The sequence below is a fragment of the Schistocerca gregaria genome, chromosome 11 (genome assembly GCF_023897955.1).
Source record: "Schistocerca gregaria isolate iqSchGreg1 chromosome 11, iqSchGreg1.2, whole genome shotgun sequence".
NCBI classification, from domain to species: domain Eukaryota; kingdom Metazoa; phylum Arthropoda; class Insecta; order Orthoptera; family Acrididae; genus Schistocerca; species Schistocerca gregaria.
In genome coordinates, this window is record NC_064930.1 from 98,534,776 (window position 1) to 98,559,465 (window position 24,690).

The following is a 24,690-nucleotide window of genomic DNA, read 5'->3' on the forward strand; positions in this document are numbered from 1 at the left end:
TGAAGCTTTACTTTTTTAGATTGGCTGTAAATTGATTTTCGTAAATACTTAATTTTTTGGGAAGTAAACTGCATCATAAGTCTGAAACCAGACAAATTTTTTACAAAACAAAAAATACTTTTACCTCTCTGTAATAGACAGTCTCGAAAATTACTTTAGCGACCATATTCGCAGTAATTCGTGCCGCATTGTTTTGTCTTCATCTTAAGCTATATTAAAAATGGGTGCTACCCAGTCATAAAAGTCACGCCACCCATCTCTTTTTTGCAACCTGACATAAGCTTCCGATTTCATGACTAACATTTCATAGAATTTCTAGGTCACTTCTGTTCTTCGTTTGAACGCCCGCTTTTAATAGAAGTAGATGCTGTTCCAATGTTGGCATCATGGTAAATGCTGCTGATTTTAATTGCAAGTGAGAATAGGCTGTTTAAATTTCGTCTGCTGTTGATTCAGAGATTTGCGCCATGGATTTTCATGACATGTACAATAAATTTAAGCGACTCGTGTGGTTTGATGCTTGCATTGCGTGAAAGTAATGTATTCCAGACGCGGCGTTTCCAAATTGCGCAGTACTATACTAGACATTTAATCTTGCGCAAAAATATTATACAAACGAATTAAATTTGTTATTTAGTGTTCACGTAACTTGCATAAGTCAGTTGATTAAATTAAATGAACTATTTGGTCAGCAAAGTTTCACACCAGCAAGATGGAATACCAGATCAGGGCCTCTCATGCAAATTATTAACGCTATTACCTGCGACATGTATGTAATTTAAAAGTTGGAATGGACGACTTAATTTACAGCCTTAATGTCATGTGAATTGAACATTTTATGGTGATGGGTAATGTAAATTTTGCGCAAGACGTCCGTTAGGAGGAAAAGCGCAGTCTCTTCTCCAGCAGTATTGTGTCCTCAGCTAAATCCTTAATAACTGGATGTAGAACTGTGTAAGTATCGTATTACAGTTTAGTCCCATTCAATATTTGTATCAGTGATTTAGTATATTAAAATTGGTGCTAAAGCTCGAAAAAGTGCGCTAGGCATCTATATATGGTATTAGGGCAAATGTTTAATCACGTACTTTCATGCACACCGCTCCGGAGCGGCTATTATTTTAGATAAAGGGCTGGAATTTTTTACCTATTATTACTCGTCAGAATATGACAGCGAGCTGAACTGTGTTTTCCCAAACTGGAAACATTCTTCAAAGTACGAATTAATTGTGTCCCTCAGGCAGTTGTTCCACAGAATTACGGTATGTGCATCAAAATTTCTTCCATACTGATATCTCTTGTACCTGACTTAATGACAAATACTTATAAATTAACAGCAGATCTCGTCTATAATGAAATAGGAGAGATGAAAGATGCCATTTCTAAGACTACAAAACTTTTAAAGTTCAAATAATTGGATTCTGCAGCTGTTATGAAGTCATATGTCAAATTTTCTTTAAAAATGTCTCTTCGACAAATTATCTAATAATTGAAAATTTCTGGTACCTACATAGCAAGTGGCAGTGTTCATTATATGCTACATGATAAAAAATAAGGTATTGGAAATTGGACTCACGTTTTTACAGATATCAATACCAATGTAATCAAATAAGTACTAAGCGACCAAAAGAAGATAAACAGCAGATGTTCTATATAACTCATGGAAGTCGTGGGTTTACTATTTATTTATTACTGTACAAACTATGTTACTGATAGAGATATGTTTGTAAAAACTCCTTTTTGAAGCCTCTTGCACTGTCATCGCGGTAGAAGTAATCTTTTGAGAAGAGCTTGCTTTTAGTCAAGATCTGAGGGGAATGGTGGTCAGTGACAGTTTCAGAAGGAGGGGGTGTAAGAAATGATGTTCCTCTTATAGTTGGTACTTTAGCTGCTGCTCAGGGTAGTAGAAAAGTATCTACTTAAAATGTCTTGCTGTTTAGTAAGTTCTTGTTTAATATTTCTTTGTACATTGATGATCAGATGGCAAAACTTATGTGCAAGGCAGAGGAATGTGATCTGCGCTCCCTCTTCATTCACTATGTTCCAGGGATTTCATCATCCTTGAGAACGTTCAAGACTGTGGAATGAGCCAGTTTTACAGCAATAAAGGAAAATCATTTAACTACCATTGAATTGCCATAATCACTGTATGATTTTTGTTGTTGTGGTCTTCAGTCTGTTTGTTGCAGCTGTCTGCCTATGCAAGCCTCTTCATCTCTGCATAGTTACTGGAACCTACACCCATTTGAATCAACATACTGCATTCAAGCCTTTGTTTCCTCCTATGACTTTTAGCCCACGCAGTAAAAGTTAGCTATTGGACCTCCCTTGCATATTTTCAATATAGTGCATACATAAGCATTAGGGTTTACTACCAGCCAGTTTTTTGTCACAACCAGATTTTTCTGCTTTCACATTCATTAGCTTCACCAACTAACAATCAAATTGTGATGTTTCAACCTAATCTAGACCTCGGACTGTGGTATAGATCAGTTTGTCACCACATCCAAGATATCAGGGGAGACCAGTACATAATTTTACCCACCCATGCACTTCCTTCCATTGCCAAACTGATAATTTCTTGATGTCTCTGAATGTGTCCTATCTGCTGACCCCTTCTGTTCATCAAGTTGTGCCATGAATATCTTCTTCCACTGTTCAATTCAGTACACACTCATTAGTTATTTGATCTACATATCTAATCTTCAACATTATTCTGTAGAACTGCATTTCAAAAGATCATATTATCTTCTTGTCTGAATTGCTTATTGTGCACATTTCATTTCTATGCAAAGGTACACTCCATGCAAATACCTTTAAAAACGACATTGTAACATTTAAATTCTACACATTGATCATGTATAGATAATATTTTGAATTGGAACTCATGTCGGGAAATGTTCCTTTTCTGTGCTAAAATCATTTGGAAACATGTTGGTAACATGACTACTTTTGCAAGTAATTGAGTAGGCGTTACCCAGTGCATCACTTGTTTTACAGCTCCGCTCATTAATATCCAAAGAAATTGCTCATCTACTCATTGACGGGTGTTCTTCAATGTGATGCAGCGTGGCCTCTCTCAATTCAGATGTGCAGCATCTCCTTGGAGTGCGCCTGCTGTTGGTGAAGGTACCCTTTCTCGAAGTTGATGCATAATTGTGGCAAAAAGGGTACATGATAGTCAGACGTTGTGGAGAATGGTTTTGACACAGGCGATAATCAGCTCTTACGTCGCTGTGAGCTTCACCGTTCAGAATGATCATGTTGGTGTATTCTGCAATGTGTGCTCTAAGACTTATAGTCACATGACTGAGACTTGAACCAGGTCACAGAAGTAGGATGGATGCCAAATGACACTGGCCAATCCTACGCAGCTGTCCCCCACTGTGACTGCCCTGTTGCATACCTAGCTAGCAAAAGTGTTTTCAGATGGCTGTAGCACGTAAATGGTAAGTTTCCAAACCTAGGTTCCTGTTCAGAATGTCATGTACGTACTTTCCTCTACAGGTCCTAGAACTTGAGAATTTCCGAACACCCTGTGTATGTATGGTATCCACCTAACTCTGCGATATATCATATTTGCAAAATGGAACAAAATGTGAAAAATTCAATTGGCGAGTGGTGCATGTATGTCAGGGGCTTGCTCATTGGTACAGGAATGCACAGTACATAAAAGTAGACAAATATCAGGTGTCTTTTTCTTCAGGTAACTGTCAGCAGTATTATACGTTTCAGGAAATTCCTCGCACTTGGTCACATTAGCATAATTTATTAATTTGCTGAGAATTTTAGTCAACAACTATCATCTGACACACACACAAAAAAAAAAATTGGCTACTTCGGTTCATTTTTCAGTTGTATTACATCATACAATCCCATTAAGTGTCAGTTTCAGGAATAATTATACAGAACATTAATTTTCGCACATCGGCAACCTTCTTCATTCACACAATTTCTACATGTACATCTACATCCATTCTCTGCAAACCACCATGTGTGTGCATGAGAAAGGTTGCTGATGTTTGAAAATTGTTGTTCTTTTGTATTATTACTCATGTAATTAGCAATTAATGTGATTGTACAATGTGGTTCTACATTATTGATATGTGGCTTGGCAGTAGCTAATTCTTTATGTCAGATGATGGTTGTTTGTTGAAATTGGTAGCAAATTAATAAATTGTTCTAATGAAGCAAGAATCATAGTTTCGTAAACAAATATCACTTTCAACACAAAGTTACGTATATTTAAATGACACAAGTATGTCTTTTTCCCCATATCTAAATGAAAACGGGAGGCACAATTAGTGATGGCAGACCCGGTTTCACTGTTGTATAATTCATTCCTACTGAAATACTTAACTTTAAAGGATGACAACAGCTCCACAGTTTGTGCCATGATGCTGCAATGCAGGCTGCTTGCACTGTCCTGCCCATTGTGTGAGCCCATGAGATTCGTATATCCCTGGCCAATTGTATTTTTCACATTTTGTTTCATTTCAGAAATATAAAGTTGCGGTGTTAGGTGGGACACCCTGTGTGTGTGTGTGTGTGTGTGTGTGTGTGTGTGTGTGTGTGTGTGTGTGTGTGAGAGAGAGAGAGAGAGAGAGAGAGAGAGAGAGAGAGAGAGAGAGAGAGAGAGAGAGAGTGTAGATTTCTTATTTATTTATTTTATTTTTTTGTTTTGGCCATTGTTCATCCCTTTAGTCTCCCCACCTACCCACACGATTTTGAACGTCATTTTTTCCACCTCTTTAGTGATGAATATGGGAGTTTTCATTTACTTCCTGATTTCTTTATTTTGGATCTTCTCTCTCCTTGAAACTATGTAGCTTCATCTCAGAAAATCCATTTGCACAGCCTCAAATCTTCTTAAGAGTTGTTTTGTTGTTCCTCAGGAATCTGCTCCATATAAATAAATGATTTCAAACAATGGAAAAGCCAGGAAGGAATTTAACACTTGGAGAAGGAAAGTTGCCACTCACCATATAGTGAAAATGAAAATGCTGAGTCGTGTTAGGTACAAAAAAAGATTCACACAGTTATAGTTTTCAGCCATTAAGGCCTTTGTCAGCAATAGACACACACACACACACACACACACACACACACACAAATGCAACTTGCACACATGTCTGAGACTACAGATGTGTGTGCAAGTTGCATGGGCATGTGTGTATCTGAGTAAACAAATGCTTTGTATTACTGATTCATACAACCTTCTTTTTGTGTTTTTTCTCCCTAATTTTGTCTGACCAAATGATGGAATTCAGCTTATTGACTGCTTTGCCTGTTAACTAGAACCCTGATCTGAGATATTTTTACTTTTTACTTTTCTCATTAGTATTTTATCTATGTAACGTCTTGTAGTTTACTTCCTATTGAGAGATAAATTTATGTTTATATTTTATGTTATAAATTTATATATTATTAACAAATATTTTTTTTGCTATTGCCAATCTCTGTTTTATATTCTCTCTACTTCAACCATTATCAGTAATTTTGCTACTCCAAAAACACAATACACCTGATTCCCTCAGCATCACCTGATTTAATTCGGCTCTACTCCATTACCCCTGTTTTACTTATGTTGATGTTCATCTCATAATCTCTTTTCAAGGCACTATGCGTCCCATTCAGCTGTCATTTTAAGCCCCTTTGCCACCTCTGACAGAATTATGACGACTTTGACACTCTTAGAGTTTTTTTCATTTCCCTGAACTGTTATTCTTTTCAAATTTCTTTATGCTCTCCTTCGTGGCGTGCTTAGTGTACAGATTGAATTGCATCAGGAATAGGCTACAACCCTGTCCCTCTCTTTTCGCAACTACTGCTTTCCGGTCACATCCCTTGACACTTAGAACTTCAATCTGATTTCTGTACAATGTGGAGGTAATCTTCTGCTCCACGTATATTGTCCATGCTGCCATCAGAATATTAAAGAAAGTATACCCATCAGCAGCTGTTTCTAAATTTACAAATGCTATTTTTGTTGGTAAAGCTTTTTCCAACCTATATTCTGATTTGTAGTTTAGCTTATTGTTACTTAGTGTCTAAGTAACAGTATTATCTTTCATGCTATTTTGTCAAAAACTGACATTCTGAGCCGTTTGTTGTGTACAAAATACAGGTTGACTCTGACAGATTGCTGTTCTCTTCTCTGTAAGAGTCAGTCTGCATTATCTTTCATACTGACAATGGAGATTCCTGGATGGAATAATACGTAAAATAAATGGAAGGCAACTGCTCACCTGTAGCTGGCTAATGTGTGGCACATAGAAACGCGCAACAGACAACAGTATTTGCAGTAGCTTTTGAGCTATTCCTCTTTCTTTAGAAAAAGTACACACATCAACACACACAACCACACAGACACCCAAATGCTCACACCTGAGGTTGCCTTTGCTTTATTTTATGTACTTTCTCATCATTCATCTAATAGCACCTTTGGACTAGCATGCTGTATAATTTTCACTTCAGCAAAGTACTGTCGGTCTGATCCGTATTTTTGACATTTGATGTTGTTGTTGTTGTTGTTTTCAGTCCAGAGACTGGTTTGATGCAGCTCTCCATGCTACTCTATTCTGTGCAAGCATTTTCATCTCCGACTAACTACTGCAACCTACATCTTTCTGAATCTGCTTAGTGTATTCATCCCTTGGTCTCCCTCTATTATTTTTACCCTCCACACTTTCCTGCAGTACTAAATTTGCGATCCCTTGGTGCCTCAGACAGTGTCCTACCAACCGATCCCTTCTTCTTGTCAAATTGTGCCAAAAATTCCTTGTCTCCCCAATTCTGTTTGGTACCTCCTCGTTAGTTAGTTATGTGATCTACCCATCTGATCTTCAAAATTCTTTGTAGCACTACATTTCAAAAGCTCTATTCTCTTCTTGTTTAAACTATTTATCGTCCATATTTCACTTCCATACATGACTACACTCCATACAAATACTTTTCAAAAAGACTTCCTGACACTTAAATCTATGCTCGATGTTAACAGATTTCTCTTCTTCAGAAACACGTTGCTTGCCATTGCCATTCTACATTTTATATCCTCTCTGCTTCGACTATCATCAGTTATTTTGCTCCCCAAATAGCAAAACTCATCTACTATTTTAAGTGTCTCGTTTCCAAATCTAATCCCCTCAGCATCACCTGATTTAATATGACTACATTCCATATCATCTGTTTGATTGTGTTCATTTTCATCTTATATCCTCCTTTCAAGACACTGTCCATTCCGTTCAACTGCTCTTCCAGGTCCTTTGCTGTCTCTGCCAAAATTACAATGTCATTGAGCCACCTCAAAGTTTTTATTTATTCTCCATGGATTTTAATTCCTACTCCAAATTTTTCTTTTGTTTCCTTTACTACTTGCTCAGTATACAGCTTGAATAACATTGGGGATAGGCTTCAACCCTGTCTCACTCCCTTCCAAACAACTGCTTCCCTTTTATGCCCCTCGACTCTTACAAATGCCGTCTGCTAGCTGTACAAATTGTAAATACCCTTTCGCTCACTGTATTTTACCCCTGCCACCTTCAGAATTTGAAAGAGTATTCCAGTCAACATATACACAAATTTTAGCAAACCTTGCAGTACTTTGCAGTTGCTCTTCCTCCTCTTCCTCTCTCTCTTTGTACATCGCTTCCTTCTCCATGTCCATTCCCCACTCCCCTCCTCTCCCCCTCCTACCTGTTCCCTCCTTCCCCCCTCTCTCTCTGACTTTGTTTATTGTTGTTGCAAACAAAACCTTGATTAAAATTAGTGGGTAAATCATTGGGATCATTGGTGTACAGAATATGAGAGAGACCTCTCCACCTGTTGGATCTGTGAGGATAGTAGTGTCAGTGACAGTATTTCTTTTAATTTTAATCTGTAAATGGGTAAGATTACAAAGTTTCAGATGATTCAGGTTACATAATAGTATTCTTTTCAATGACCCATAAATACAGAGTTCCTCTGTTTTGTTAAAACTAATCTACATCTACATCCATACTCCGCAAGCCACCTGACGGTGTGTGGCGGAGGGTACCCTGAGTACCTCTATCGGTTCTCCCTTCTATTCCAGTCTCGTATTGTTCATGGAAAGAAGGATTGTCGGTATGCCTCTCTGTGGGCTCTAATCTCTCTGATTTTGTCCTCATGGTCTCTTCGCGAGATATACGTAGGAGGGAGCAATATACTGCTTGACTCTTCGGTGAAGGTATGTTCTCGAAACTTTAACAAAAGCCCGTACCGAGCTACTGAGCGTCTCTCCTGCAGAGTCTTCCACTGGAGTTTATCTATCGTCTCCATAACGCCTTTTCAATTACTAAATGATCCTGTAACGAAGTGTGCTGCTCTCTGTTGGATCTTCTCTATCTCTTCTATCAACCCTATCTGGTATGGATCCCACACTGCTGAGCAGTATTCAAGCAGTGGGCAAACAAGTGTACTGTAACCTACTCCCTTTGTTTTCGGATTGCATTTCCTTAGGATTCTTCTAATGAATCTCAGTCTGGCATCTGCTTTACCGACAATTAATTTTATATGGTCATTCCATATTAAATCACTCCTAATGCGTACTCCCAGATAATTTATGGAATTAACTGCTTCCAGTTACTGACCTGCTATTTTGTAGCTAAATGATAAGGGATCTATATTTCTATGTATTCGCAGCACATTACACTTGTCTACATTGAGATTCAATTGCCATTCCCTGCACCATGCGAGGGGGGGGGGGGGGGGGGGGGGAACAAACGAAAACAGCGATGTAAGGTCTGGAGATTGGGCAGGTCAACTAACTGACCTACCTACCAGGGTATTTATGGTCTGGAATTCATCGTGCTCATAAGGCGTTATGTGCAGGGCATCCATAATGCTGATACCACATGACTATTCTCTCATTTAAACGTACATTGTGTAAGAGAACAGGAAGATTTTGTGTTAAATTTGACTATTGTCATTTTGGTTGCCATTTACAAAGAAAGGCCCGATAATGGTAATTGCAATAATTCTGCAGCAAAAATTAACACAGATGTTAATGCTCTACCTGTCTGAGCCATTTTGGATTATTGAGGGACTAAAAATGCATACTTCTCATATTGACAATTGCTTTAATGGACAATGACACCTCGTTGGTAAAAAGAACATCTGAAATGAAATTAGGATAAGTCAGGTCTTGATGCTGAACCAACTGACAAAATTGAACCCTATTGTTGAAGTCATTCCCATGAAGTTCTTGGTGTAAATGAAGGATGGAATTTACGATGTTGCAGAATATTGTGTGTACTTGTTTTCGGAACAACAACTTCATGTTGAATTCCATCGTGTGCTGACTTGAGGATTCACAGCTACGGCAGTGAGCACAGTGACCTCAGCAGCTTCTTCTCTTCATGTTCTATGATGATTTCGAGCTCTTGCATTTCAACTTACTGTTCCATGTAGATGAGAAATGAGATGACCAAACATCTAGCAAAAAGGAATCGTCTGCTGTATAGTAGTTGTGCCTGAAAACAATTTCGCTCACCTGCAGTAAATTACCATACAGGTATTTAGAGCAGAGTACAAGATAGGCATAATAGCATAACGATAATAAAAACTTGACAACAAAGAAATTATAAAAATACAAGTTACTAAATTATTTCTTGCCAACATACTTTCTCCGTAGATCTGCAGCATTTCAACCTTTTCGTTATACTTGTACATCATACAACTTTACACAACAAAAATTGTATTCACAGTGTGCACTGCCACCATGCAGTTAGTAAGTTACTCTGATGCTCGACTACCCTAGTATGCAGTGTATTTGTATGCTAAGGCAACAACAGATGAGGTGCACTGAGGGCAGAGGAGTACCTATGTTTATACCACCCAGAAATCATAAACAAACACCCACACCTTTACTACAGCTCCACATTGTGTACACAAGGTGTACAATCGAGGCAGTAAACAGCTCTTTTCTTCACAAACTGTGTACTCTTTACCATTTGCACATCTACGATTTGTTGACAAAAATGGTATGTTGTGACACATTTTTCAATAGCTCTTGGAGAAAGGGTAAGTGTGCTTCTGAATAAAGTGTATATGGTTTCACTTACAAAATTTAACCTGTACCACATATCTCCTACATCCTGTGGGGACACACAAAATGTATATCCTCAGCAAGAACTACCCACTGATGTTAAAGAACTCTGGCTGAAACAATTTTTCATTTAACACGTCAGAAATAAGTTATTTTGTGAGCAAGATAAATAGGTCACCATTTTGCCACAGAGTATCATACTTTGAAATTTTGTTGTGTTGTGTGAGTCGGTCAAGGAATAAATTATGTAATGAGTGTGTTTAAACAATAATATCTGTGTAATCTGCATTCGTGAGTTCTTGTTACTTCCGTGTCTTACTTATATTGCAACTGCTGGTCGGTACAAGGCAAGTGCATATGTGGGTTGCCAGTACTGACAGAGAAACATTCTCCCCTCTGACAACTCTTCTAGGCACATGAGCTTTGTCATTACTGAAAAAGACTATGTCGAGAATAGTATTGATTATTATACAAAAGCTTTTAGAGATCTGCAAGTTAGGGAATTTTAACTTTCAGTAGTGCTTAGTGGGATTAATATTTATTCCAGTGATCACTGATGAAATATACGGGAGAGAGGCTGTCAGTAAGGAAGCCGGGATGTTGACATAATACATCCCATGAAATATGGGAGAGGTGGCCACCTTGCTGTATGCCTAAATGCTGGTGAATAGCATTTCAACAACATATTTATCTATCGTGGCTTGCTGATACTGTGGCCTCCCAGGTCCTGGCTTGAACAAGTTGGATATTTTTTTTTTTTTATGTGAAAATATTTAAAAGCTTCGGTGTATTCCATTCCTGTTGATAGTTGACAAACTCTGGAAAGGCACTGTGGTCAGTTGCCAGTGTATTCAGAATATGCCTGGAATGTTTGAATATGTACAGATATCCATGAGGATACATGTTGAAGCTTGCATTCACTTGAATGGTAGCTGTATGAGACACATGTTGTGATGTAATGTAATTGGATAGATAAAAAAATCTACTCACCAAGTGGCGGCAGGAGAACACGCATAAAAAAGTTTTATGTATGCACGCTTTTGGATCCAGTACTCCTTCTTCTGGCAGAAAGTTTGAAGGGGAAGGAAGAGGGGTGAAGGAAAAGGACTGGAGAGGTTTAGGAAAAGGGGTAGAGTTTGAAAAAGTCACCCAGAAGCAGATTTCCCAGGCCATCGCATCCAATCCTGGTTCTGCTGATCCCCCCAATAAACAACTTTGGAGCACTCCACTTGTCACCCAGTATCATTCTGGTCTTGAATGTATTAATCAGCTACTTCGACAAGGCCATGACTTCCTAAAATCGTGCCCTGAAATGAGATCTATTCTACCTGAGATTTTGCCCACCACACCTAGAATAGCTTTTCTTTGCTCTCCTGATATCCACAATATCCTTCTCAAACACCATGCTCTTTCTGCACCCATCTCCCTACACTGTGGCTCCTAGTACTGTGACCATCTCCGCTGTACACCCTCCTGTCACTACCTATACTATCCATGTAAGTGGCAAAACATACATTGTCAAAAGGAGAGCCACATGTGAAACAACATGACATATACCAGCTGTTATGTAAACACTGTTTGGCCTTTTACATCGGCACGACTACCGCCAAGTTATCAGCCGGAATGAATGCGCGTAGGCTGAGGCTGTATACCAGCAACACACAATATCCTGTTGCAGAGCATGCTCTGAAACATGACAGTGATGACCTCAGAGCCTGTTTCGCCACACATGCCCTCTGGATTTTTGTCCCAGGCACCAGTTTCTCGGAGCACCACAGGTAGGAACTGGTGCTACACCATGCTCTTCATTCTCACCATTCACCTGGCCTTAAATTACATTAATTTCTTCAGTCCTAGAATTTCTTCACTATAACTGTTCCTTTATTACGCCCTTTTAGTTTTCTACATCTTTTGTTATCTGACTTGTCTGTTTTTCGCTGTCCCCTCCCTCCACTCTTATTAATTCATGCATGATGTTTTAGCAGTAATCTCTGTCTCACATATTACCCCGTCTTCCACATTTAACCTCTTAGGTTTTCAAACCTCATTTGGTGCAGCTCTAACAATGCCTTTCCTTCTCATCCCATCCTCTGACCTGAGGCTCTAGATGACTCTTCCAAAACCTATCCCTTTGCTAAACCTCTCCATGTCTTTTCCTTCGCCCCTCTTCCTTCTCCATCAACACTTCTTCCAGGAGCAGGAGCCACTGACTCCGAAAACTTGAATAGATAAAACCTTTTTTTTATATGTATGTTCTCCTGCCACCGCTTGGTGAGTACATTTTGTATCTATCCAATTACAGTATATTCTCAAAAATTGATTATTTACTTGTCGTAATGTGTTTGTTGCCAAATGCGTTTGGTTCATGTGGGTGATGCAGAACACCACAGTCTTTGCGTCTCGGGTATTCCTTATTTGAGATATGTGTTTTTCTTTGAAACAAATAGATCCATCAAATTTTGAACTGTTCCTGTCTCTCTTCTGGTGTAGAATAAGTCTAGGTTTAGTCTTCTCATCCATGCAATGGAAGTAAATAAATATCAGTAACCTTCTCTTTCCGACTAGATAATCTGTTCCGAATTGGTTTGTGGCATCAAACTACTACTTCTGTCAGTTTAGGCTGTGCTCTAAAGCTAAAAGAGAGAAGCTTTTTTATCTTATGCAACAAACTAAATGATAGTAGGCATTTTAAGTTAACTGTACATATATTTTCTCTTCTGATATTGATAGATCTTATTCCATACATAATCTTATTTCACAAGACATCTCATCTTATGTTATTGTTGTTGTTGTGGTCTTCAGTCCTGAGACTGGTTTGATGCAGCTCTCCATGCTACCCTATCCTGTGCAAGCTTCTTCATCTCCCAGTACCTACTGCAACCTACATCCATCTGAATCTGCTTAGTGTATTCATCTCTTGGTCTCCCTCTACGATTTTTACCCTCCACACTGCCCTCCAATACTAAATTGGTGATCCCTGGATGCCTCAGAACATGTCCTACCAACCGATCCCTTCTTCTGGTCAAGTTGTGCCACAAACTTCTCTTCTCCCCAATCCTATTCAATACTTCCTCATTAGTTATGTGGTCTACCCTTCTAATCTTCAGCATTCTTCTGTAGCACCACATTTCAAAAGCTTCTATTCTCTTCTTGTCCAAACTATTTATCGTCCATGTTTCACTTCCATACATGGCTACACTCCATACAAATACTTTCAGAAATGACTTCCTGACACTTAAATCTATACTCGATGATCACAAATTTCTCTTCTTCAGAAACGCTTTCCTTGCCATTGCCAGTCTACATTTTATATCCTCTCTACTTCGACCATCATCAGTTATTTTGCTCCCCAAATAGCAAAACTCCTTTACTGCTTTAAGTGTCTCATTTCCTAATCTAATTCCCTCAGCAGCACCCGACTTAATTCGACTACATTCCATTATCCTCGTTTTGCTTATGTTGATGTTCATCTTATATCCTCCTTTCAAGACACTATCCATTCCATTCAACTGCTCTTCCAAGTCCTTTGCTGTCTCTGACAGAATTACAATGTCATCGGTGAACCTCAAAGTTTATATTTCTTCTCCATGGATTTCAATACCTACCCCAAATTTTTCTTTTGTTTCCTTTACTGCTTGCTCAATATACAGATTGAATAACATCGGGGTGAGGCTACAACCCTGTCTTACTCCCTTCCCAACACTGCTTCCCTTTCATGTCCCTCGACTCTTATAACTGCTATCTGGTTTCTGTACAAATTGTAAATAGCCTTTCGCTCCCTGTATTTTACCTCTGCCACCTTTAGAATTTGAAAGAGAGTATTCCAGTCAACATTGTCAAAAGCTTTCTCTAAGTCTACGAATGCTAGAAATGTAGGTTTGCCTTTCCTTAATCTTTCTTCTAAGATAAGTCATAAGGTCAGTATTACCTCACGTGTTCCAGTGTTTCTACGGAATCCAAACTGATCTTCCCCGAGGTCGGCTTCTACTAGTTATCTTATGCTATACAATTCATTATTAATGACAGAATAAAATAATTCCCACCTTTTATAACCTTTCATGGATTATTTATGGTGGCCTTCCATGGCCATAGCACCTCTCTGGGCTGCACCTTCTGTGAGAAAGAGGTGCCGCCCGTTCATCGTTCTGCCCACATATTATGCTGCACCCATGAAACCCGCGACATATGCACATAACAGCATACCATTTCCCACTCAGTGGGCTGTTCTTGCCTTAATTCTAAAATATGACAACTTTAACTTCAGAATCACCTTTCCACATCTAGGACGATATAGGTGTGACCTATCATTTTCCCTGAAATGATGTCACACCTCAGTTCATTATAATTTTAAAATTGGGAACTGAAATCACAGTGAAGTTGAAAGAAGGAATGCCTTCTTCTACATTTAGATCACATAGTGTGTCATGTCTGCCAGCTTTGCTCTAGTGAGTTTTGTCCAACACTCTTTTCAAGCCTTTGTCTTTGTCCAGATGTATTGTAAATGATTAATGGAAAATCTCATATAAAGACGTGAAACAAATACTGACAAAGAGATAGAGGGGCTGGCCAGTACTTACCTCAGCTTAGTAAATCCGATAGATACACAAAAAACAGAACCAAAAATGTACGTTCCTAGCATTCTGAATAAATGTTCCTTCATCAGGGAGGAGAGAGGGGAAAGAAAGGGAAGAAGGGAAAGTGGATTTAGTTACTCACAACCCAGGTTATGAAGCAACAGGGAAAGGAAAATGGAGGGTAGCAAGGATGGAGGCATGGTTGTCAGAGGAAGCCAAAGATATTCTACTGTAAGTATTGTGCCAGCTTCACACCAAAGAGGATGCATACAGAAGTAAAGAGGTATTTAGTATAAAGATAAACACAACTATGTAGGATGAAAAGATGCGTGAATGGCTAAAGAGGAAAGGGAAAGAGGAGAAGACTGAAGAGTAAATGGGTGTGAAGTTGTTTAACGTAGGTTCAGTCCAGGGGGATGGTGGGGTGACAGGATGTATTGGAGTGCAAGTTCTCATCTCCGCAGTTCAGAGGGACTGGTGTTTGGTGGGAGAAGACAAATGGCACATATGGTGTAGCAGGTTCCTTGGTCCCTAGAATTATGCTGGAGGGCATGCTCCGCTACCAGCATAATTAACCTACGTTAAACAACCTCACTCCCATTTACTCTTCAGTCTTCCACTCTTTCCCTTTCCTCTTTAGCCATTCACGCATAAATTCATCCTACATAGTTGTGTTTATCTTTATACTATATACCTCTTTACTTCTGTATGCATCCTCTTTGGTGTGAAGCTGGCACAGTACTTACAGTAGAATATCTTTGGCTTCCCTCTGACAACCATGCCTCCATCCTTGCTACCCTCCCTGTTTCCCTTTCCCTGTTGCTTCATAACCTGGGTTGTGAGTAACTAAATCGACTTTCCCTTCTTCTTTTTCTTTCCCCTCTCTCCTCCCTGATGAAGAAATATTTATTCCGAAAGCTAGGAACGTAAATTTTCGGTTGTTTTTTGTGTATCTATCGGCTGTACTGAGCTGAGGTAAGTACTGGCCAGCCCCTCTCTCTCTTTGTTAGTATTTGTTCCAGATTTATTGTCAAATATTAATAATAAACCATTACATATTATTAATTCATCCTGTCCCCTGGTCATAGTGTAGCATACAATGTGAATACTTGTGAAATTTTTGCCGCCAGCTTCAATGCTGAAGATGATACAGATAAACAGACAGAAACTGTAAAACTTTTGCTCAAATAACATGTTGAGTGTTTAGTAGTGTGTAAAAGAATAAGAGCAGAAAACAGAACAGAATGAAGATTCGATGCTTTTGGGAATTGTTGATTGTAATTATTTCTCGTGTACCCTGAGTTGTTCATTGTTGCACGGTTCAATAAAATAGTTTCATTTTGTAAGGTGTGTAACTTCGAATAAAACGCTTGAGCTTTTGATAGCTGTCTCTTGCCATTGTCGTCAGGAGTTAATCGCTAACGACCCGTGCTAGCAAGGTGTTTCATTCATATTAATGCAGTAGCAGCAACTTGAACATTTCAGATAGGGCTGAAGTGATGAATGCACAGAAGGTAATTCGAGCAGTTCTGGATTGCTGCAGGCATGAGTGGCGTCACAAGATGTGAGTGGTCAGCACCACATACAAAACTGCTGCTGCCACCTCCCTACAAGTGTCAAGTGTAATGTAGCTATTTCTTGTTTTCACAGACAAAAAGTCCTGGACTTTTAATAACTTTACATACATCATATTTGAAATAAACTATGATAAATATGCTGTGTAATTTCTCCATTAATTGATAAACTCCATCATGACCAACATTTCATTCTACAATTGATTAACTCACAATAGCCCATTAAATCACTGACTGCATCTGACTCTTTGGCCAGCTCTGTCCATTATATAAATGATTTGTACAATTGATGATTCTTACTACATTATTACAATTCTAATTTATCATGATTTACAATGATAAAACATTTATTTAACAAGTATTTGCTGTGACTACATATTCTGCACAAGGGACAGACAATTTTGAAATACATATTTCTGATTTAAGGGCAAAAATTTACTCTACTGAATTTCATAAAATGTGAAATTTTAACAATTACTGTGAAGCTGTGTAAATGTCTTCAAAATAAATCGAGTAATTTACACTGATTAGCCAAAGCAAGATGATAACCTCTTTAATAGCGTACCGTTCCACTTTTCAAACACAGTACAACAGAGAGTCTGCTCGGCACAGATTCCAGAAGTCCTCGACAGGAATCCAGAAGTATGTGGCACCAGGTGTCTGTGCATAAGTCAAGCAATTCCTGCAAATTATGGGATGGCGGTTTACGGGCACACAGCTAGTTCCCGATATGTATTCCAGTGGATACAGATCGGGCACATGCCCAAGACGTCAATGTGCATTCACTGTAATGCCCCTCAGGTCACTGTGTCATGAATCTGACCTTGCAACACAGACAGGTATTCTGCTGGAAGATGTCATCGCCTAAAGGGGGTGGGGAGGGGGGACTTCAAGCATGAAGCGATGAGGATGATCCGCAATAATGTTCATGTAGTTTACTTATGACAAAAGTTATAATGTATCGACCTCTTCGCTACAAAGATGAATGACCTACACCTATATGAGGATCTAGGTACGTTAGATTACAATCAATTTGTCACTAATGTGGACAGGGAGACAAATAACAAATATAGTTGAAAATGTATTGTAGATTCTGTCAGAAACAATGTTGCAAACAGAAATGTCACAAAGGAATTATAGAGATTGGCTGCACGTGATCATTGATTGAAATCAATGGGGAAAGTAGAAAATTTGTGCCAGACCGGGGTTCAAACGTAGATTTCTTGCTTAATAGGCAGATGCTCTGACCATTGAGCCATCTGGATGCAGCAGTCATTGCAACTACATTGATTTTAATCAATGCCTGCTTACAGTCAATGTCTGTAATTCCTTTGTGTCTTAACTTGTAATGGCTGTTGGATCAAAATAGAGTCTGTTATTTTGGATGTAGGAAAGAACAGACACCACATATAAACAGAAATGTGTTTTTATATCTGGTGTAAATGAGACTCTACCCAGCACCTGCAATTGAGAAAATGTCCTCACAGGCCGTTTGCCCACCCGCAGCATCCCCACGATGGAGGACACGGTTCTGGCCGACCTGCCGGACGAGGTCCTGCTCGAGGTGTTCTCGCGGCTGCCGCTCGCCGACGCGGTAACGTGCGCACTGCACGTGTGCGCGCACTGGCGCCGGCTGTTCAGATTCCGCGCCCCCTGGCGGGGCCGCACCTACGAGGCGCCGGACGAGGCGCAGGCGGAAGAGGCGTACCTGGTGGCCCGCATGCTGTCGACCGGGCGCGACCTCACCCTTGAGGCGGGCAACCGCTTCTGCCTGCGGGCCACAGAGGACTCGGTGACGGTGCGCTGGGACATCTTCCAGCAGGAGAAGTTCGAGCTTCTCACCGCCGGGAGCCGCGTCCGGAGCCTCAGCATCCCGGGTGACTTCCTCGTCTGGTCCAACGTCACCAGCCTGGCCAGGTGAGAGGATTTCATTCTGTCTGCAAATGGAATGCAATAGCTGAGTGACACCGGTGACCCTACAATCGCATGTTTACATCAGACAGAGTATCTGTTGGAAGGCATTTGGTACAGTCATCACTGCCACCTAATGAACAAAATGAGTGTGTGTGGCCTCAGGCTGACTGTGTTATTGGATTGCAGAGTTTCTACCAATCAGAACACAGTATGTCATTCTCAGCAGAGAGAGATTTTCAGATGTAAAAGTAACAGACAGCCTTGGTTGCAAAACTAATTTTTTTTTATTTGATTAATCCGTCAGTGACACTTTTTGCCTCACACAATGCACCTTCCTAAGAGAAAAACAATCTTTGATTTAAATGGCGTGACATCAATTTTGCAAAATTAGGCAGGGGCTGTGGGGACAGGGAGGGGGGGGGGGGGGATGACAGACAGACAGACAGAGACAGAGAACAAATTGTGGGCACATAGAATGTACGAGTGTCACTCCAAAAGAAATACACACTATTTTTTTTTTTTTTTTAATCCATGTTTTATTTTACACGTTTGAAAGTTTTACAGTGTGTAGATACATCCTTTAGGAACAATATTTTCATTTCTCCCCAGAATCTCCATCCCTCTCAACTGCCTTACGCCATCTTGGAACCAGCACCTGTATACCCGCACGGTAAAATCTGGACCAACCTGTTGGAACCACTGTTTGGCAGCGTGCACAAGGAAGTCATCATCTTCAAACTTTGTTCCATGGAGAGAGTCTTTCAGTTTCCCAAAGAGATGACAGTCACATGGAGCCAGGTCACGACTGTAAGGCGGATCTTTCAGTATTGTCCATCCGAGTTTTGTGATCGCATCCATGTTTGTTTTTTGACTGACATGTGGCCGTGCATTGTCATGCAACACCAAAACACCCTGCTTTTACCAATTTTATCGAACAAGACTCACTTGAGCTTGAAGTTTCTTCAGTGTCATCACATATGCGTCAGAATTTATGGTGGTTCCACTTGGCATGATGTCCACAAGCAACAGTCCTTCCGAATCGAAGAACACCATAGCCATAACTTTTCCACCAGAAGGTGTGGTTTTGAATTTTTTTTTTTTCCTTGGGTGAATTTGCTTGGTGCCACTCCATTGATTGCCTCTTCGTCTCTGGTGAAAAATGATGGAGCCATGTTTCATCACCTTTCATACTTCTTCCAATAAATTCATCTCCACCATTCTCGTACTGTTCCAAAAGTTCGGTGCATACTGTTTTTCTTGTTTCTTTGTGAGCCACTGCCAACATCCTGGGAACCCGCCTGGCACAAACCTTTTTTAACACCAACACTTCCAGTATCCTGCAAACACTTCCTTCCCCCTATCCCAACGTAGCGTGACAATTCGTTCACTGTGATGCATCCGTTGGTAGTCACCAATTCGTTAACTCTCTGCAGATTGTCTGAAGTGAGTGCAGTACGAGGCCCGCCGCTGCAAGGACAATCCTCAATATTGCTGTGCCTGCTTTCATCACGTAATCTGCTTGCCCACTGACTAACTGCACCGCGATCTCCATACATCTTTTTCAACCTCTTGTGGAAGTTTCCCACTGTCTCATTTTCACAGCACAGGAATTCTATGGCAGCATGTTGCTTCCGACGAACGTAAAGTATAGCAGCCATCTTGAAGACGTGCTGTGACGGCGCCACTCACAGGAACAGGTTGAACTAAGTTTGAAAACAAGTGGGAAGGATGTATCTACATACTGTAAAACTTTCACACATGCAGAATGAAAACTGTATTTTTACAAAAATAGTGAGCATTTCTTTTGGAGTTACCCTCGTATAAGAGAAGAGGAAAATATATTGGAAAAATCAATAAAATGTAAAAAGCCAGTAAACAGTGTAATGCAGGAAAACATTCAAACAAAATTTTAAAATTCTATAAGAAACACCGTATCGATATAGAGGTTGTTAAAGGCACGAGAAACTGTGCCTAAACCATATGAAAGCCCTGGAAGGTAGTTGCCCTTGTTATAGGTCTATTAGTTTCCACAGTATATACACTGTCCAGTCACATTAATGTGACCAGCTGTCAAAAGCCTGAATAACCACCTTTTGCGCTGTAGATCACTGTGAGGTGTGCAGGAAGAGGGTTGATTAGTTTCTGGGAGGTACCGGCAGTGATGTGGAGGCCTGCCGACTCCAGTACCGTGGCAAGCTGTCCTAAGTTTCTCAATTGAGGATCTGCGGCCCAAACAGCCCAATTCAGGTGGTCCCACTGGTACTAGATCGGTTTTAGATCTGGGGAGATTGGTGGCCAAGGGTGTATCTTAGATTCATCTTGGTGCTCTTCAAACCATCATGTACACAGTTAGTTGTGCAACATATCTCATTGTCCTGCTGGGAGATGCCACCACGCTAAAGGAAAACAAACTGCATGTATATACGAAGACAGTAACTTGTTCTCGAAAGAACAGTTAGTGTTAATGACCGTGCAGCTTTTCCCTGGAATAAATGGTTACTAACTGAAAACCTCAGCTGCCGACAGGTGTTGTTGATATACCTCAATGTGGACAGCTGAAAATGTGTTCCCCGGGCGGGACTCGAACCCGGGATCTCGTGCTTACAGGGCAGACGCTCTTTCCATCTGAGCCACTGAGGTCACAGATGAATAGCATGACTGCAGGGACTTATCCCATGCATGCTTCCCGTGAGACTCACATTCCCAACTGTCCACAATTCTACATATGTATTGTACCTTATAGACATTTGCCCACCCATTCATTACTCTCGCACACTTTTGGCGATTCCTGTAAGAGTTTGGGCAACCTGCACGCATTCGCACAGATGAAGGTCAGTGGCTGGGTAGCCTTTAACTATGTATACGAAGAGACAGTAACTCGTTCTCGAAAGATGTCTATAAGGTACAATACATATGTAGAATTGTGGACAGTTGGGAATGTGAGTCTCACAGGAAGCGTGCAAGGGATAAGTACCTGCAGTCGCGCTATTCATCTGTGTCCTCGGTGGCTCAGATGGATAGAGTGTCTGCCATGTAAGTGGGAGATGCCGGGTTCGAGTCCCGGTCGGGGCACACATTTTCAGCTGTCCACATCGAGGTATATCAACACCACCTGTCGACAGCTGAGGTTTTCAGTTAGTTACCATTTAAACTGCATGTATGCTTGGATGTGATTCCCGAGGATAGATGCATTCTTGTCGACCCACTGTACCTTCCAGAATGACGAGATCACTCGAGGAATGCCCTCGGCCCGGCAACTTGTGACGATTGCTGCAGGGTCTTTGGTGTCAGATTTTCACACCACACACGCTAACAGCTGTGTGTTCCATGGAAAGAAAATGTGACACATCTGAAAAGGCCACTTTTCGACACTTGGTGGACATCCAGTTGTGCAAATTCCAGCCTTGTTCGTCAGTGAACAGCAGTCGCACGGTTGCACGAACTAGTCACCTGCTCGGGAGGCCCGTATGTAGCAATGTTCGCAGAATGGTCATTGAGGAAACTCTGTCAGTAGTCTGGGTGGTCAGTTGCTCAACAGTTGCATCTCCACAGCTGTCATTCACCCCTGTCATCCGTGCCCTGTGGTGCACAACAGCTACCTCAGTGCTGATTTGGATTGCACCGTTTTGTCGTGCACAGTATAATTTAACCCTTTCGGGATGTGAAGCCCGTATACATGGCCCGATGTGGCACTCACTATAGGACGCGAGGCCCGTGTGCGTGGCCTGATTGTCACGTCAGAAGCCATTAGTTATTTGTGACTACACGGCAAATATGGGAGCCGTAGACGGAGCCAATCACTGCATTCCATTTTGCCACGAAATCCTTCAAATGGTCGAGGAAAATTTTCTTCTGGTTATTCGAGGTACAATATTCACTTTTCTGGTAGGCCTGGTCCTACATAGTAAATTTTTATTTTGGCAAAAGGGTAATTGTTCTGGCTAATTTCAGGTTATATGTCGTCGTAGCAAAGAAAAGAGGAGAGACACCAAAGAGTCATTTGCAGTTTCGGAAGAGTTTCGTCAAGGAACTTGTGGGTGTCGTCAGGGCTCAACCGACCCCACTGAGGAAGAGGCCGTGCTCTGAGCATGGTGACCTACACCGGATGGACGGCCTGTGTCATGATATCGCAAGAATGGATACCAGAAAACAAGGTTACTGTCATTTGCAGTGATTGCTCCAAACCAGGACGACGAAAACAGTCCCCCCTTTTTAGGCGAAACTTGTCTGTCCGACTCTTCTCTTCGTGTGCCCGAGTGCTTCAACAGGTATCAAAAAGTAGCAAATTTACCAAAAGGACTTGTAAAACATGGTTGCCTATCAAAAAATCGATATGCCAATGTTGTAAAGTTTGTTTTAAGCAAATTTTATGAAATGTAGTAGTTAATTGACATAAATCAAGTTTTTCATCCCTCAAAATGGAGTTTTTGCTTTTCTTCCCACAGACGTCCTATAAGAGATAAAATTGTATTTTATATGTCGTTCTAAAGCTAAAAATTTAAAGAATAAGATACAACTAATTTTAATATGTCTAATTCAAGGCATCACCTCTCAACTAAAAAAAAAAGTAAAAAAAATCAAATTTATCATTTTTTTCTATTGCACACCATTGCCAAGTCAAAAAGTGTGCGATATGGAATAATGAAAATAATATGCCAGTAAAGAGCATGTTTTAAGCTTCATTTACAAAAAAAAAAAAAGAAAAGAAACACTGATAAGTCAAAAACTGTAGATTTTATAAGAGGCGAAAGAAACCTAAGGGATATGGAACTCGCACAGTGCCACCGAATTGCTCCGCTTTGGGGAAATGCACAGTGTCCCGAAAGAGTTAACCAGGGTGGCATGCAAACAGTTTACAAATGTAGGCATTTCGTAAATGCTTCCACACTTGGCCCAAAAGCCAATGATCGTGGTCTTTTTGGATGTCAGATAAATTGCTCCGTTTCTGCATTACGACAACAACTGCAATCTGTTCCGTGTCCCTCTGTCACACTTTATGTACTCTCCACTGCTATTGCTGCCACAGGGCATCTGTGTGTGGTTGTTGTATGTTGGCATCAAACATACGTGGTGATCACAATAATGTGACTGGACTGTGCATAAATGACCTGATGAGTTATTTATTCTTATTCCAGACTCTTATTGGCTCAACAGTCATCATTTGAAGTACAATTCATGGAATTGTCAATTATTTCCTACTTCTTCTACTGTTTCCACAGTTTCTAACAAAATGGTGACATCGTTCAAATAAATGTCCGAGATATTAACTAGTGAATAACACAAATACAGGTGTTCAGGAGAAGAAAACACAATGAATACCAACAGTTAACACTTCCCATTACTGTAAAAGCAACTGGAAATAATAATGTAAATCAATTGAGTTGCAGACTCTATTCAATAGTAACAGAAAGCAGTTGTGTCAGGGAAACTATCAGTGAAAACAAATCTGCTTTACAAATTTCAGTCACATGACTGGTTCCACAGGTAGCCCTGCTTTTGATGGGATAGGTGATGTCTGTGACCTGACTGGAGTAGGTGATGGTGGGAGAATGTATGGGACAGGTCTTGCGTCTAGGTCTATTACAGAGATATGAGCCATGAGGTTAGGGATTAGGAGCAGGGTTGTGAAGGGATGGACTAGTATATTGTGTAGGTTCTGTGGACAGCAGAATACCACTGTGGGAGGGGTGGGAAGGATAGTGGACAGGACATTTCTCATTTCAAGGAATGATGAGAGGTAGTCAAAACCCTGGTGGAGAATGTAATTCAGTTGCTCCATTCCTGGGTGGTACTGAGTTATGAGAGGAATGCTCTTCTGTAGTCAGACACTGAGCAGTGGGAGGCTGGAAAGATGAGGCATGCGAGATTTGTTTCTGTACAAGTTTGGGAGGATAATTATGATGTGTGAAGGTATCAGTGATATCCTTGGTATATTTCTAGAGAGACCGATCGTCACTGCAGATGTGACAACCACAGGTGGCTAGGCTATACAGAAGGGACTTCTTGGTATTGAATGGGCAGCAGCTGTCAAAGTGGAGGTATTGCCTGTGGTTGGCAGGTTTGATATGGATAGAGGTACCGATGTACCCATCTCTGAGATGTAGGTCAACATCTAGAAAGGTGGTTTGTTGGACGGAGTAGGTCCAGGTGAAGCAAGTAGGGGAGAAGCTGTTGAGGTTCTGGAGGAATGTGAATAAGGTGTTACATTCCATTCTGGATTTTCCCTTGTTTCATAAATAAATAATGAATTACGTAAAGGGTTGTAAATTTACAAGCACAGATTTCATGTTGATAATAATAATTCATATACAATCTAATTCAAATTCATTAGTAACATTTCACAGCAGTTATACAATATTCTTTACATGTGTGGATACATGATTTTCCCCCTTCTGTTTCTTATTGTTCCTGAAAGCTTAATGAAAATCCATTAAAATTGTGCATATTTTATATTTAGAAGTGACTAACAATAATATGTAATATAATATAAAAACTGAAATTAATTCAAACTAAGAGTGACATGTATGGAATACATTTAAGTACAACTCAGCATAGTGGAATA

The 24,690-nt window shown here is 40.3% G+C and overlaps 1 protein-coding gene across 1 annotated transcript in view; it reads left to right on the plus strand.

Annotated features, from left to right (window-relative positions):
• Nucleotides 1-397: 397 nt before the first annotated feature.
• Nucleotides 398-24,690, plus strand: part of LOC126295045 (F-box/LRR-repeat protein 14-like) — a 62,428-nt gene continuing 38,135 nt past the window's right edge. The window contains exons 1-2 of the mRNA XM_049987294.1: nucleotides 398-954; nucleotides 17,721-18,131. Of these exons, the coding sequence (XP_049843251.1) occupies nucleotides 17,731-18,131 (401 nt within the window). The 5' untranslated portion in view covers nucleotides 398-954; nucleotides 17,721-17,730. The remainder of the gene's footprint in view (nucleotides 955-17,720; nucleotides 18,132-24,690) is intronic.